At 42.8% G+C, this 17,153-nt stretch overlaps 1 protein-coding gene across 4 annotated transcripts in view; it reads left to right on the forward strand.

Moving 5' to 3' along the window:
- Positions 1-17,153, forward strand: part of LOC121536829 (protein TANC1) — a 292,594-nt gene that overhangs the window by 229,676 nt on the left and 45,765 nt on the right. For all 4 annotated transcript variants that reach the window (XM_041844415.2, XM_041844417.1, XM_045206560.1 and 1 more), the window contains exons 11-13: positions 3,400-3,631; positions 6,255-6,421; positions 11,688-12,295. In XM_041844415.2, the coding sequence (XP_041700349.1) occupies positions 3,400-3,631; positions 6,255-6,421; positions 11,688-12,295 (1,007 nt within the window). The remainder of the gene's footprint in view (positions 1-3,399; positions 3,632-6,254; positions 6,422-11,687; positions 12,296-17,153) is intronic.

Genomic DNA, 17,153 nt, shown 5'->3' on the forward strand with positions numbered 1-17,153 from the left:
GAAATTGCAGCCCAAATAAACAGAGTAACAGACACATCTCAACATCAACTGTTCAGAGGAGACTGCGTGAATCAGGCCTTCATGGTCGAATTGCTGCAAACAAACCACTACTAAAGGACACCAATAAGAAAAAGAGAATGCTTGGGCCAAGAAACACGAGCAATGGACATTAGACCGGTGGAAACTTGTCCTTTGGTCTGATTATTCCAAATGTGAGATTTTTGGTTCCAACTGCCTTGTTTTTGTGAGACGCAGAGTAGGTGAACGGATTATCTCTGCATGGGTGGTTCCCACCGTGAAGCATGGAGGGGGAGGTGTGATGGAGTAGCAGTGATGGTGCTTTGCTGGTGACACTGTCTGTGATTTATTTAGAATTCAAGGCACACTTAACCAGCATGGCTACCACAGCATTCTGCAGCGATATGCCATACCATCTGGTTTGCGCTTAGTGGGACTTATCATTTGTTTTTCAACAGGACAATGACCCAACACACCTCCAGGCTGTGTAAGGGCTATTTTACCAAGAAGGAGAGTGATGGAGTGCTGCATCAAATGACCTGGCCTCCACAATCACCCGACCTTAACCCATTTAAGATGGTTTGGGATGAGTCGGACCACAGAGTGAAGGAAAAGCAGCCAACAAGTGCTCAGCATATGTGGGAACTCCTTCAAGTCTGCTTGAGAGAAGCTGGTTGAGAGAATGCCAAGAGTGTGCAAAGCTGTCATCAAGGCAAAGGGTGGCTACTTTGAAAAATCTAAAATGTATTTGGATTTGTTTAACACTTTTTTGGTTACTACATGATTCCATATGTGTTATTTCATAGTTTTGATGTCTTCACTATTATTCTGCAATGTAGAAAATAGTCAAAATAAAGAAAAACCCTTGAATGAGTAGGTGTGTCCAAACTTTTGACTGGTACTGTATACACTACCGTTCAAAAGTTTGGGGTCACTTAGAAATGTCCTTGTTTTCCATGAAAACATACATTAAATGAGTTTGAATAGGAAATATAGCAAAATGAATAGGAAATGTAGTCATTGACAAGGTTAGAAATAATGATTTTTAATTGAAATAATAATTGTGTCCTTCAAACTTTGCTTTCGTCAAAGAATCCTCCATTTGCAGCAATTACAGCCTTGCAGACCTTTGGCATTCTAGTTGTCAATTTGTTGAGGTAATCTGAAGAGATTTCACCCCATGCTTCCTGAAGCACCTCCCACAAGTTGGATTGGCTTGATGGGAACTTCTCAAGCTGCTCCCACAACAGCTCAATAGGGTTGAGATCCGGTGACTGTGCTGGCCATTCCATTATAGACAGAATACCAGCTGACTGCTTCTTCCCTAAATAGTTATTGCATAGTTTGGAGCTGTGCTTTGGGTCATTGTCATGTTGTAGGAGGAAATTGGCTCCAATCAAGCGCCGTCCACAGGGTACGGCATGGCGTTGCAAAATGGAGTAATAGCCTTCCTTCTTCAAGATCCCTTTTACCCAGTACAAATCTCCCACTTTACCACCACCAAAGCACCCCCAGACCATCACATTGCCTCCACCATGCTTGACAGATGGCATCAAGCACTCCTCCAGCATCTTTTCATTTGGTCTGCGTCTCACAGATGTTCTTCTTTGTGATCCGAACACCTCAAACTTCGATTCGTCTGTCCATAACACTTTTTTCCAATCTTCCTCTGTCCAGTGTCTGTGTTATTTTGCCCATCTTAATCTTTAATTTTTATTGGCCAGTCTGAGATATGGCTTTTTCTTTGCAACTCTGCCTAGAAGGTCAGCATCCCGGAGTCGCCTCTTCACTGTTGACGTTGAAACTGGTGTTTTGCGGGTACTATTTAATGAAGATTCCAGTTGAGGACCTATGAGGCATCTGTTTCTCAAATTAGACACTCTAATGTATTTGTCCTCTTGCTCAGTTGTGCAACGGGGTCTCCCACTCCTCTTTCTATTCTGGTTAGAGCCAGTTTGCGCTGTTCTGTGAAGGGAGTAGTACACAGCGTTGTACGAGATCTTCAGTTTCTTTGGAATTTCTTGCATGGAATAGCCTTCATTTCTCAGAACAAGAATAGGCTGATGAGTTTCAGAAGAAAGTTCTTTGTTTCTGGCCATTTTGAGCCTGTAATCGAACCCACAATTGCTGATGCGCCAGATACTCAACTAGTCTCAAGAAGGCCAGTTGTATTGCTTCTTTAATCAGCACAACTGTTTTCAGCTGTGCTAACATAATTGCAAAAGGGTTTTCTAATGATCAATTAGCCTTTTAAAATGATAAACCTGGATTAGCAAACACAACGTGCCATTGGAACACAAGACTGATGGTTGCTGAGAATGGGCCTCTGTACGCCTATGTAAATATTCCATAAAAAATCAGCTGTTTCCAGCTACAATAGCCATTTACAACATTAACAATGTCTACACTGTATTTCTGATCAATTTGATGTTATTTTAATGGACAAAAAACGTGCTTTTCTTTCGAAAACAAGGAACTTTCCAAGTGACCACAAACTTTTGGAACAGTAGTGTATATGCGGATAAATAAGGGCATAAATACATGCAAAACAAAAAAACATATATTGTTTCCTGATCTTTCTTATATCTCTCAGATATAGGACTGTCACTTCAGAACAAACTTTGTTTGATTTTTTCTGTTGTTCCATGTAGTGGATCTGTTATTCTATGCGTTTCTATTGGCTAATAGCAGTATTGCCAAATTCATTTTTTTTATATATATATTTGTTATACCTTAAAGGTTCTTCAAATTCAAAATCAAATAGCTAAATTATCTTAAAACAATTCCATATGTTAGCTTAGAACCCCTCCCACCCCACCCCTTAGACTCTAAAGGGTTAATTAAGCATTGCTGTGGACTTAGAACATCCAATGTTGTTGTTTTTCTATTAAAAAAGTGTACTTTTGAGAGTGGAAACCTGAAGAAAAAAAACAGGGAAAATCGTAGACCTGGAAAAATGGAGAAAACTGAATTTTTAAGTTTTATTGTCACATGCACAAGTACAGTGAAATGCCTTTCTTGCAAACTCAAAACCCAACAATGCAATAATCAACAACAATGTATTACTAGAAAAAAACACAAGGGGAATAAGAAATATGAAATACAATAATGTAGGGGAATCAGGCAAAAATAAAACTGATTTTATAGGGCCCTATGTATTGCATCAAATGTCTTTTAGTCACCAAGTCTATTGGCTTTACAAGGACTTTGAGATCACACAGCCAGCTTAGCAGATTTCTGATGACTAAAACCAACAACAATGTAAGCTACTCACAGTCGATACTATTGTATGGTTTGGTAATACACCAAAGGTTAATGTCTGATACATTTTAAGCCTCTAAAGTTCCTTAACAATTGTTCTCTCTCTTTTCTCCCATCCAGGTGGTTGCGTATCACTACTGCCAGGCTGACAACACCTACACCTGCCTGGTCCCAGAGTTTGTTCACAGTATCGCTGCCCTGCTATGCAGAGCGCACCAGCTCACCGCCTATAGAGAGCTGCTGCTGAAGGAGCCCCATCTACAGAGCATGCTCAGTCTGCGCTCCTGCGTCCAGGACCCCATGGCAGCCTTCCGCAGGGGCGTGTTGGAGCCGCTGGCCAACCTCCGCAAGGGTACGATGCTAAGCTAGTTACACCTAGGTTAATTCATATCTGACTGTCTCATTGTCACTGGTGTTCATGGTCCAAAATGAAGTCTTGAAAGCACACATTGAATACATATTATATAATCTAGGCCTTCCGTGGCTCAAGGTTTCTAGCAAGTGTATTATAACTGTAATTTAACCACAGGTTTGCTTAGATGTCTGTGTAGAGACAGATGCGGACCGTTCCAAGGTGCCCTTCGGTGTCATAAATTGCAGACGGCTACCTAAGGTCACTCCAGAGACCATTTACTGTTCTTTTCTTTAACTTCTTCCAGCCAGTTGATATACATTTGTTCCATTCCTTACACAAAGGACCTGAAATACCTGAGTTAAATGGGTTAAGTGCTGGCCGTACTAAGGGAGCATAGTCTGCGCGGACATTGTTAATTGCTTAGCGTAGGCGCTCCGTGTTTGCTCTGACACAACATTGATTTGAATTGGCGTTATACTAAATAATTAGCATTACTTTGTTATTGTTGGAAGAATAGTGCCTCTCCAAGGAAGCGTGACCCTCGTGACAACTGCATCTCTCTGAGACAGACAGACAGACAGACAGACAGACAGACAGACAGACAGACAGACAGACAGACAGAAACACGACTATCTCAAGGTCAAGTCCATTGTGCAAAGACAACACGACCCACCATTTTCCCTGCTCTACACTGAATCGATATGTTACTGCAGCAGCCTAAACACCCGATGTAGATAAACAAACAGGAGATGGAAAAGATGAGAACCAATGTGCAGCCAGGGCATGCAGCAGCTCTCCTGTGACGGAACCGCTAGGGTGGACTGATGGTCCCCCTCACATGTCTCCTTTCCCTTGCCTCCCCTCACGACTGCCCCCTGTTCCTTATTGAAATTAATAGCCTGTTTGATTGGGCTTGATACAGGGTGAAAAGTGTTGATTGGTCCACTCCATCACAACGAGAGGGTGGGGTTGTACAAATCTGATTTGACATCCCAGCTGGGAGAGGAGTTGAGATTTGCACATTTTCCTGTAATTAATATTTTAGCGTGTTTCTGATCACTGTGCAGTGTGAGAAGCTGGATGTGAGGAGGAACACTAGGTTGCATCCCATATGGCACCCAATCTGTATGGAGCGCACTACATTTGACAAGTAGCCTATGGTCAAAAGTAGTGCACTATATAGGAAATAGAGTGTCATTTGGGATGCACACAAGGGCCCTGTCGTTCTACTGCTGTGAAAACATGGCTTAGATACTGCAGTGAAGAAGAGCAGATCCTCGCTGCGGTCTCACCACAGAGCAGTTGAGTGTACTGCACTATACAGTGAGGGAAAAAAGTATTTGAATACTGCAGCGCCCGCAAGGTCCCCCTGCTCAAGAAAGCACATATACAGGCCCGTCAGAAGTTTGCCAATGAACATCTGAATGATTCAGAGGAGAACTGGGTGAAAGTGTTGTGGTCAGATGAGACCAAAATGGAGCTCTCATCAACTCAACTCGCCGTGTTTGGAGGAGGAGGAATGCTGCCTATGACCCCAAGAACACCATCCCCACTGTCAAACATGGAGGTGGAAACATTATGCTTTGGGGGTGTTTTTCTGCTAAGGGTACAGGACAACTTCACCGCATCAAAGAGACGATGGACGGGGCCATGTACCGTCAAATCTTGGGTGAGAACCTCCTTCCCTCTGCCAGGGCATTGAAAATGGGTCGTGGATGGGTATTCCAGCATGACAATGACCCAAAACACACGGCCAAGGCAACAAAGGAGTGGCTCAAGAAGAAGCACATTAAGGTCCTGGAGTGGCCTAGCCAGTCTCCAGACCTTAATCCCATAGAAAATCTGTGGAGGGAGCTGAAGGTTCGAGTTGCCAAACGTCAGCCTCGAAACCTTAATGACTTGGAGAAGATCTGCAACGAGGAGTGGGACAGAATCCCTCCTGAGATGTGTGCAAACCTGGTGGCCAACTACAAGAAACGTCTGACCTCTGTGATTGCCAACAAGGGCTTTGCCACCAAGTACTAAGTCATGTTTTGCAGAGGGGTCAAATACTTATTTCCCTCATTAAAATGCAAATCAATTTATAACATTTTTGACATGCGTTTTTCTGGATTTTGTTGTTGTTATTCTGTCTCTGACTGTTCAAATAAACCTACCATTAAAATTATAGACGGATCATGTCTTTGTCAGTGGGCAAACATACAAAATCAGCAGGGGATCAAATACTTTTTTCCCTCACTGTAGATATGGCTGCCGACTAAAACACACTCATGTTCATTCAACACTGTGCTAGCTGTAGAGATGTGGGAGAATACCAGAGTAAACCGTTTAAAGATGTGTTAATGCACCAGGCACTGCAGTGCAGAGAGATCTACCCATGTCATCTAAGTACAAAGTTGTTTATAGGTCTTTAAAGTGTGGTGTCCAACTATATTACTCTCTTTCTCTACTGTGTGTTCAGTTCTTATTTTTACTGACAACAAACTCAAAATAAAATATTCTACTCCTTGGCAAAATGCCATGTTTGCAGTCGACTTGGCCTGAAAGGTTTGTGAATTGTCGATTTGTTTCTTTCCACCATGTCTTCTCCACTCATCCGTGTGTGTGTGTGTGTGTTTAGAGAGGAAGATTCGCGAAGAAGACCATATCATACTGATAGATGGGCTAAACGAGGCAGAGTTCCACAAGCCCGACTACGGAGACACCATCGCCTCCTTCATCACCAAGATAATCTCCAAGTTCCCCTCCTGGCTCAAACTGGTTGTCACTGTCCGAGTCAACCTACTGGTGAGTCTCCATGTACACTCCTACTGTACGGTGTAGGATTACAGAATACTGGTAACTTTCCAAAAATGTCCAGGTTTTCCAGAAATCCTGGTTGGAGGATTTCGGATTTCCAACCGTGATTTCTGGAAAACCAGGGAATTTTGGAGAAGTTACCAAAATGTTGCAACCTAAGATGGTGTGATACTGCAGCAGGTAGCTTAGCGGTTAAGAGCGTTGGGCCAGTAACCGAAAGTTCACCGGTTCGAATCCCCGAGCTGACTTGGTGAAAAATGTGTCGACGTGACCTTGAGCAATGCACTTAACCCTAATTGCGCATGTAAGTCACTCTGGATAAGAGCGTCTACTAAAATGGCAATATGTCACCATACAGGTATTCATGTTGATATCCTATAATTCACTAATTAATTGAATTGACACCCTGTATTTTTCCCAGTAAGGGTGCTGATGAGTTTAGCTGTATTCAAGGGCCATCTCAGCACAGCTAACTTGCCAATTTCATGTGAATAAGATACTTTTACAACCTCCATGGGTAAGTCTGGGTATCAATATTTGATATGTCTCTCACTGAATGACACAAGCACCGGCAGATCCTGACAAGTGTAAAAGATAAACTGCTTTACGAAGCGTTTCTTGTTGTCATACACTATCCTCTACAAAGTGTAATTTCTGTTGAGTGCTTCGAGAATGGTAGTGGAGAGAGTGAGAGAAATAACAGTTACCTGTTAAACAAGACAGCATGACAACAGAACATGCAGACAGAGCCACTGAGTCTACCAATGGAGGAGATGAGCTGAGCTGGGTTGTGTCCCAAATTCCCTATTCCCTATGTAGTGCGCTACTTCTTACCAGAGCTCTGACTACATAGGGACTAGGGTGCCATTTGAGACGCAGATCCTGGTGTCACTTCTTTGCATTCTTTGCAGAGGTTTTGACAGGTCTGATGGACAGAGATGGACAGAGCTGGGCTGATTGCCTTGGCTGGCAATGTAGACTGTGGGAGAATCTCAATGTCATACTCCTCGCGTCCTCTCTCCTCGCCTCCTTCTCAAAACCCATTGGAGGAGAAGGTCAGATGGGAGGGACCTCTGGCTTTCTCCTCCAATAGGTTTGCAGAAGGAGGAGAGGAGAGAGGATGCAAGGAGTGCAATTGAGATTTTTCCTGGGCCTTGGGATAATTTGGCAGCTGACTGACAGCCATATCTGTACCAGCTCTAGTCATTATTGCTCTCTCAGCCACCCTGGCCACGGGCACAACCATCCATCACTGTGCATAGGCAGGAGTTAGTTACACTGCACTGCAGACAGGGAGCATAGGAGGCAGCACACATTTGTTAGATCTATGCTGTTCAGTTTTCTTTTTTTACGACTGGAGAATTGAAGGGGTATGGGTAAGGGATTATCCTGATCTCGTATTCAATAATTTTTTTATTTCCTGCTCCGTTTTGGTTATTCCTTGCATGGTGTGGGTGATTCTGTGATGTGCAGGGTTCTATACTGCGATCAAAACAGTCACATTTGCAACCGTTTGACTTGGCAGTGCGACATATTTTTTATTGGTCTCAAGGTTGCCCGTGAAAAAAGTGTACCTGGTCACGTTCGTTTTTGGTTCACAATTATTATTATTTTTATCTTCATGATTTATTCAAACAGTAATGTGCAGTTGACCAAAAATATACAAACTTTCGGAAGAGGCAACAATGGCACGGGAATATTGTAATAATGCTATTTTTAATCTAGGCTATATAATTGATTTAAAAAACTGATTCCCAAAGCTGTTTGTTCGTTATGTCGATTATTTATCACATGCGCGCTGCACACATACACTACCAGTCAAAAGTTTTAGAACACCTACTCATTCAAGGGTTTTTCTTTATTTTTACTATTTTCTACATTGTAGAATAATAGTGAAGACATCAAAACTATGAAATAACACAAATGGAATCATGTAGTAACCAAAAAAGTGTTAAAGAAATCCAAATATATTTGAGATTTGAGATTCTTCAAATAGCCACCCTTTGCCTTGATGACAGCTTTGCACACTCTTGGCATTCTCTCAACCAGCTTCACCTGGAATGCTTTTCCAACAGTCTTGAAGGAGTTTCCACATATGCTGAGCACTTTTGGCTGCTTTTCCTTCACTCTGCTGTCTGACTCATCCCAATCATCTCAATTTGGTTGAGGTCGGGGGATTGTGGAGGCCAGGTCATCTGATGCAACACTCCATCACTCTCCTTCCTGGTAAAATAGCCCTACACAGCCTGGAGGTGTGTTGGGTCATTGGCCTGTTGAAAAACAAATGATAGTCCCACTATTCCAAACCAGATGGGATGGCGTATCGCTGCAGAATGCTGTGGTAGCCATGCTGGTTAAGTGTGCCTTAAATTCTAAATAAATCACAGACAGTGTCACCAGCAAAGCACCATCACACCTCCAGAGAATTTATCCAAGGGCCTCCCTAGGGTTGCAAAATGTCCGTAACTTCCCAGGTTTTCAAGAAAATGTACAGGTTTCTTTTTTAGAATGATGGATCAATATATTTTGACATGACATGTAGCCTAATTTCTTTGTGTGTAGATACCCTTTAATTCAGGTGCACACCAGCCAGACAGTTGTGCTTGGCTATACAGGGTTCATATAGACATTGGTAAGTCAAATTCAAGGACAGCCAGTTTCATCATAGCGCTTGATGGTTTTTGCGACTGCACTTGAAGAAACATTCAATGTTCTTGAAATGTTCTGTATTGACTGACCTTCATGTCCTAAAGTAATGATGGACTGTCATTTCTCTTTGCTTATTTGAGCTGTTCTTGCCATAATATGGACTTGGTGTTTTACCAAATCTTCTGTATACCCTCCCCCTACCTTGTCACAAGACAATCGATTGGCTCAAATGCATTAAGAAGGAAATAAATTCCACAAATTAACTTTTAAGAAGGCACACCTGTTAATTGAAATGCATTCCAGGTGACTACCTCATGAAGCTGGTTGAGAGAATGCCAAGAGTGTGCAAAGCTGTCATCAAGGCAAAGGGTGGCTATTTGAAGAATCTCAAATATAGAATATATTTTGATTTGTTTAACACTTTTTTGGTTACTACATGATTCCATATGTGTTATTTCATAGTTTTGATGTCTTCACTATTATTCTACAATGAAGAAAATAGTAAAAATAAAGAAAAACCCTTGAATTAATAGGTGTTCTAAAGCTTTGGACCGGTAGTCGGGCAGAGAGAGCGCGCAGCTCTCAAACAGCTGGTTGTTGCATGGAGCAACTCACCTAAGACCGACATCGGTAGTAGGGGTAGGAAAGCTGTATGAAAGTTGTTCGAAGTTATGATATCTACCAGTAAATGCTAAGGCAAGGATGGGTATGCAAACCAGTTATTTAAAAAGTTCAACGTTTTGGTTGAATATTTGTGATGCGCAATTCAGTTATCATGGAATAGCCTACCTTAAAAATCAGACATTTCCTCTAGGGTTTGGTCCTTGAAAAGTCCTTGAAATTATGGTAGCCGATTTAGACGTTCTACTGCTCCAATATAATTATTCTATGATTTCATTTCTGATCAGTTTTTATGAGAGATGTAGCTGCTTTCGTTTGTTTCCCGTCCTTTCAATTGATGGGTGTTGCACTAGTCTGTTGCGCTTGTTGCGGTAAAACCATGTGTGGTTATTATGAGCAAGACAACATCGAATGTTGGCTTCAACTTGGTTTTCCATACAAAGTGTTCCATTACAAAGGGAACCTGGTTTTAGGTCGCTTTCTCGTTTAAAAAAATATAATAACCCTTCAATAACTCTTCAACATCTCAAATGGCGAGACTGACTAGCTACTACATGGACAGACTTCATTAGTGTGTTTGTGTCGGGAGCCTGCTGTCTATTTATTTAGCCAGGCAATGCCCACATTATTCTGACATATTTTAGAATGTAATTTTTTAAAAATGCAAATGCCATTGGGTAGGCCTAAAATGCATTCTTAAAGTGGTAATGCATACTTTTTAGCATACCGGTACATTTTTGGGGGAGTTTTTTTTTCTATAGGGTAATTACAACAATTGTGGAAAAAATGTAGGTCCTTGAAAATTACAATTAAGTGCTTGAAAAAGTCCTTGAATTTGACTTACCAATGTCTATATGAACCCTGTATAGCCAAGTACAACTGTCTGGCTGGTGTGCACCTGAATTAAAGGGTATCTACACACAAACAAATTAGGCTACATGTCATGTCAAAATATATTGATCCATCATTCTAAAAAAAGAAACCTGTACATTTTCTTGAAAACCTGGGAAGTTACTGAAATGTTGCAACCCTAGGGAGGCCCTTGGATAAATTCTCTCATTAAGTAGGTAGGATAAGTGGAGACTAGAGCCAGGTGACGGTGTAAGTGTTACCTCATGCTCACACATCCAAAGTGTAAACAAGATCTGAAAGCAAGGTCGCTCACAATGGCTAACACCACGGACTAATAACTGTGAGGTGTTCTTAGGGGAGGTGTTGCTCACAGGAAACTTGGCCAGCCTGTGTATTATTCAGTATTTTCTCCTTTATCTCTCGCTCACTTTCACTGTGTCTGACTCTCCCTCTATCTCTCTCTCTATCTCTTCTCTCGCTCTCTCTCTCTCTCTGAGAAGAAGGCGTTATCTCTGGGCTGCATTACTTCTCTATCCTCTCCAGAAAGGCAGGGGGATTGCAGCAGTATTAAGGCGGATTGATTTTTCCCACCCTGAGGAGTGAGATTGAAGTGTGGGTTGTGTCCACAGCGTGCCCGCTAAAAGTCTCCCCAATGGACCCATCTCCTGCTCTCTCCAGATCTCACAGTCTCCCAGCTCCCAAAGCCTTTGTTTGCAAACACAGCGGCGAGTGACTGCGGCAGGCCGATAGCTTAGTGCTCAGTGTCAGTTCCAGCTAGCCCCCTGTGCTTACTGACCTTGGGCTGATAAGAAAAGCTGGAGGATCCACACATGATATAGCTTTCATGGAGAGTGGAAGATTTTCCATTAAGCTCTTCATTTTGCGGTGGTTTCTGTTGTGTGGAGAGAAACCGTTTTGGAATACGAATTTAGAATTCTGGGCATACACTTAAGTGTACATTATATGGTTGATTTATTGTTTTACCCACTTTCTCATTTACATAGACATCATTTTCTGTATGGGTGATGATACTGGAGAACAAATATTTCTAATTTAAAAACGATATAATGTAACAATATAATATTAAAGTGCAGTAGCAAATCTAATGACAATATCCTTGTGCCTTCCATAGGAAATCACAAGCCTCCTCCCCTTCTCCAAGATCTCCCTGGACGACTTCCCAGAGAACAAGGAAATCAACACGGACCTCAACGCCTACATCCAGTACCGCATCAACGGCAGCAAAGACATCATGAACAACATCTCCCTCAACGGCAAGGCCGACCCCATCATTGTGGGCAAGGTGAGCAGCCACCTGATTGCCCGTAGCCAGGGCTCCTACCTGTACCTCAAACTGACCCTGGACCTGTTCGAGAGGGGCCACCTGGTGATCAAGAGCGCTAGTTACAAGGTGGTGCCCGTGTCGCTGGCAGAGCTCTACCTGCTGCAGTGCAACATGAAGTTCATGACTCAGTCGGCGTTCGAGCGCTCGCTGCCCATCCTGAATGTAGCGCTGGCGTCTCTTCACCCGATGACGGACGAGCATCTGTTCCAGGCCATCAACGCGGGTGCCGTACGTGGCGAGCTGCCCTGGGACGACTTCCAGCAGCGCATGGAGACGTTGTCCTGTTTCCTCATCAAGCGGCGGGACAAGACTCGCATGTTCTGCCACCCGTCCTTCAGAGAGTGGTTGGTATGGAGGGCCGAAGGAGAGAGCACCGACTTCCTCTGTGACCCCAGGTGAGTTAGACTAACTCAAATCTACCCTGGTTAGTTAGGCGAACTTAAGCCCAATCAGTGAGTTAGGCAAACTTAAGCCCAATCAGTAAGTTAGGGAAAGTCAAACCTACCCAGTAGGGATGACCACGGTTATTAGAATATTTGAATATCTGAACGGACATTAGTATTAGAATATTTGGGAGAGTATTCATTTTTTGAAAAAAAAAATATATATGCTAATTTTAACAATATTGCTACATAGCCTACAAGGATAACCATTACATTAAACATTTTAATAAAACAACAGTTTTAAGACAGTTTTTACGAGTGCGCCCCATAAAAAAGACGCACCGGTAACCTACACACTTATCACACATGTAGCTTGTTGTTATTGTAGCTTGTTGTTATTGTAGCTTGTTCTTATTGTCGGTCAATCAAAGTGACGCTACAGTCATAGGCACCATGTGAAGTGGGAGATTTCTAATCAATGCTAAATGGAATTAAAATTACAAAATTAAATTGGCCAAATGAGAGGGAGTAGGCTACAATGATCAATCAACAGGTAGGCTGTTTAAAGGGAAGCAACATATTCATCTCCAGCACCACCCCAACATCAACATATGTGAAAATAGTGTGTTTCTATGTTTTGTAGTAAAAAAGATAGAGAAAGATAAGTGTTTCCAATGACATTATCACCAGATTAGTAGACAATGAGTAGACAATTAGTAGGCAATGCCTACTCACAATTGGTGAAATCACACAATGCACACCGATGATGTAATTCGAAAACATTTATCTTCCTCTATCTTTTTTACTACAAAACATAGAAATGCACCATTTTCCCATATGTTGGGGAGGTGCTGGAGATGATGAATATGAAGTAAAACAATTGTGATGTTTCCCTTTAATATGAATGGGGTTTTTGTAGACTAAAATGGGGAGCACAGCAAAATAGCCTCAATTAGCCTTACTACCGTAGCTAGCTAGCTGGCTAACTTTGCTTGCTACTGTCGCTAGCTAGCTTCTTTACAACGATTTGATGCAGTCAAGACAGGCACTACCAGATGGTATGATAGATAACCTATGGCAGCAACAAGTTTGTCTAACTAGCGCAAGTCGGTTTGACTACTTTCTCTCTCTCCCTCCTGCCACACACATAGACAGTCACACACACCGGCCCCTGCTCCTCTCCCGCCCCTCCCCCATCTTCTGCTGAAACAAGCAGAGTGCAGCGCACCAGCTCTCTCCCGATTTGCACAAGAAGTAAAAACATTTTTTTAAACACATGTACATTGAACAAAAATATAAACGCTACATGTAAAGTGTGTTTCATATGTGTTTCATAAGCTGAAATAAAAGATCCCAGGAGATTTCCATAGGCACAAAAAGCTTATTTCTCTCAAATGTTGTGCACAAATTTGTTTACATCACTGTTAGTGAGCATTTCTCCTTTGCCAAGATAATCCATCCACCTGACAGGCGTGGCATATCAAGAAGCTGATTAAACAGCATGATTATTACACAGGTGCACCTTGTGCTGGGGACAATAAAAGGCCACTCTAAAATGTGCAGTTTTGTCACACAACACAATGCCACAGATGTCTCAAGTTTTGAGGGAGGGTACAATTGGCATGCTGACTGCAGGAATGTCCACCAGAGCTGTTGCCAGAGAATTGAATGTTAATTTCTCTACCATAAGATGCCTCCAATGTCGTTTTAGAGAATTTGGCAGTATGTCCAACCGGCCTCACAACCGCAGACCACTTGTAACCACGCCAGCCCAGGACCTCCACATCCGGCTTCTTCACCTGCGGGATTGTCTGAGACAGCTGATGTAACTGTGGGTTTGTGTAACCAAATAATTTTTGCACAAACTGTCAGAAACCGTCTCAGGGAAGCTCATCTGCATGCTCGTCGTCCTCACCAGGGTCTTGACCAGACTGCAGTTCGGCGTCGTAACCGACTTAAGTGGGCAAATGCTCAACTTTGATGACCACTGGCACACTGGAGAAGTGTGCTCTTCACATATCAATCCCGCGTTCAACTGTACCGGGCAGATGACAGACAACGTGTATAGCGTTGTGTGGGCAAGCGGTTTGCTGATGTCCAAGTTGTGAACAGAGTGCCCCATACTGGCGGTGGGGTTATGGTATGGGCAGGCATAAGCTATGGACAGCGAACACAATTGCATTTTATTGATCGTGGTCCTCTGTAGCTCAGCTGGTAGAGCACGGCGCTTGTAACGTCAAGATAGTGGGTTCGATCCCCGGGACCACCCATACACAAAAATGTATGCATGCATGACTGTAAGTCGCTTTGGATAAAAGCGTCTGCTAAATGGCATATTATTATAGTATTAATGCAAAGAGATACCGTAACGAGATCCTGAGGCCCGTTGTCGTGTTATTCATCCGCCGCCATCACCTCATGTTTCAGCAAGGGATCTGTACACAATTCCTGGAAGCTGAAAATGTCCCAGTTCTTCCATGGCCTGCATACTCACCCATTGAGCATGTTTGGGATGCTCTGGATCGACGTGTGTGACAGCGTGTTCCAGTTCCCGCCAATATCCAGCAACTTTGCACAGTCATTGAAGAGGAGTGGGACAACATTCCAAAGGCCACAATCAACAGCCTGATCAACTCTATGCGAAGGAGATGTGTCGCGCTGCATGAGGCAAATGGTGGTCACACCAGATACTGACTGGTTTTCTGATCCACGCCCCTAACTTTTTTTAAAGGTATCTGTGACCAACAGATGCAGATCTTTATTCCCAGTCATGGGAAATCCATCGATTAGAGCCTAATGAATTTATTTCAATTGACTGATTTCCTTATATGAACTGTAACTCAATGAAATCTTAGACATTGTTGCATGTTGCATTTATATTTTTGTTCAGTGTATTTCAACTATTCGGATATCAACCCCCAAAATAATGATATTATTTGAATAGTGAATTCATTTCAAATGCCCATCCTGGAACCCATTCAAAACCTGCCTAGCATATTCTGTCAGGAGGTTAGCACTGACAGTAGAGCTTTTAATCAGCAATACATTCATAGCCAGTAGGAGATTTCTCTTTTCAGTCATTCAGTTGTGTTGAATTGAAAATGCAACCTCTCTACCATAAGTGAAATGTGTGGTTGCCTAGGATGGATGGCTCACTCTGGCATTTCTTCTAGCACTCAGGAGGATAAATAATTACAGTACCTTGTTTGGCGCTGCATATTCTGCTCTTCAAATGCTTTTAAAAATGTAAATAGCGAGGGAGACAGCGCACCATTTTGTTTGAGGAGCAAACAAGCACAAGACAGTATTGAATGGTTGTTTGTGCAGTAAAGAGGGAGGAAATTACCATCAATAACAAGTTGTGCTTGACTCATCTCTGCCTGGGAGATCTCTGATGTCTGATGATGTCTGTTTCTTCGCTTGAAGAGGAAATCGAACATTCAAGACAGCGTCACCGCGTTCCATTTTGAGTTATATCAATCCATTCCTTTTCACTCAATCACAGATATGTTATTGCTCCCTAGTTTGTATACCGCCATTGATCGATACACATGGGGCAGGAGGGAGAGGACGGCGCTTCGCTGCAGAACAAATGACAGAATCTATTGCTCAACTCTGAAACAGAAGCTGACAAGTCATATTTCTTCCTGTTGCTGTTAAGCTGTGCTCTACTGGGTGAGGGGATGGATGGACAGCCAGGGGAAGTAGCCTAGTGGATGTCTGCGTCCCAAATGGCACCCTATTCCCTATATAGTGCACTACTTTCGACCAGAGCCCTATGTCAAAAATTGTGCACTAAATAGGGAATAGGGTGCCATTTGGGACACAGCCGCTGTTGTTTGGCAGAGAAACACAGGAGTTGTCAGCATACATCCTCGGTCCCATACCTGTCGCATTATCTTACATGTGGTCCGACTGATAGGTTGAAAGAAAAGAAAGGTAGGGCTCCTTCAGTGCTGTGCGTGTAGGGAAATTGATTTAGCTCAAGTCGGATGAGGGAGGTTGTTTACTGGCAAGGATGTTTCCATAAATACTATTCAGTGTAATAGAAGAGCCATCTGTGTGAATTTGCTCTTAGACATGGTTTTCTCTCAGCAAAGATACTCTCGAGTTGGCAAATGGATACTATACAGTAGCTAGCATTACTACTGTCAAGAGTGTACTACTATCTTGTTGCTATCATTTATAACAACAATAACTTATGTTGTCCCTAAAGCATCAACACAGTATGCAGTGTTATTGCTGGCGCCGACGGAGATGGCCGCCTCACGACTAGATCTTAGGAAACTTTGCAGTATTTTGTTTTTTTTATGTACAATTTTTTACATTATTAGCTCAGAAAGTGTTTTGCATCATTACATACAGCCGGGGAAAACTATTGGATATCAGAGCGGCGGTAACTCACCAGCATTACGACTAGGAATATGACTTTCCCGAAGCAGATCCTTTGTTTGCTCTCCCCAAGGCAACTGAACTGATTCCAGCGGCTGACCCAAAACATCGCCGGTGGAGGAGAGGCACTCGGAACGTCCTGCAGGTTCGACTTAGGAGGCGCGCACACCACCCACCGCTTCCAAGTATACTACTCGCTACTCTTTGGTTAACAAGCTCGATGAACTCCTGGCAAGGATTTCTTTCCAGAGAGACATCAAGGCCTGTAACATACTCTGTTTCATGGAAACATGGCTCTCTTGGGATATTCTGTCGGAATCGGTCCAGCCAGACGGGTTCTCAGTTCATCACGCAGACAGGAATAATAAATATCTCTCCGGGAAGCAGAAGGGCGGAGGTGTGTGTTTCATGATTAACGACTCATGGTGTAATTGTAGTAACATACAGGAACTCGAGTCTTTCTGTTCACCTGACCTAG

Source organism: Coregonus clupeaformis, chromosome 23 (assembly GCF_020615455.1).
Source record: "Coregonus clupeaformis isolate EN_2021a chromosome 23, ASM2061545v1, whole genome shotgun sequence".
In the NCBI taxonomy this organism is placed as follows: Eukaryota; Metazoa; Chordata; class Actinopteri; order Salmoniformes; family Salmonidae; genus Coregonus; species Coregonus clupeaformis.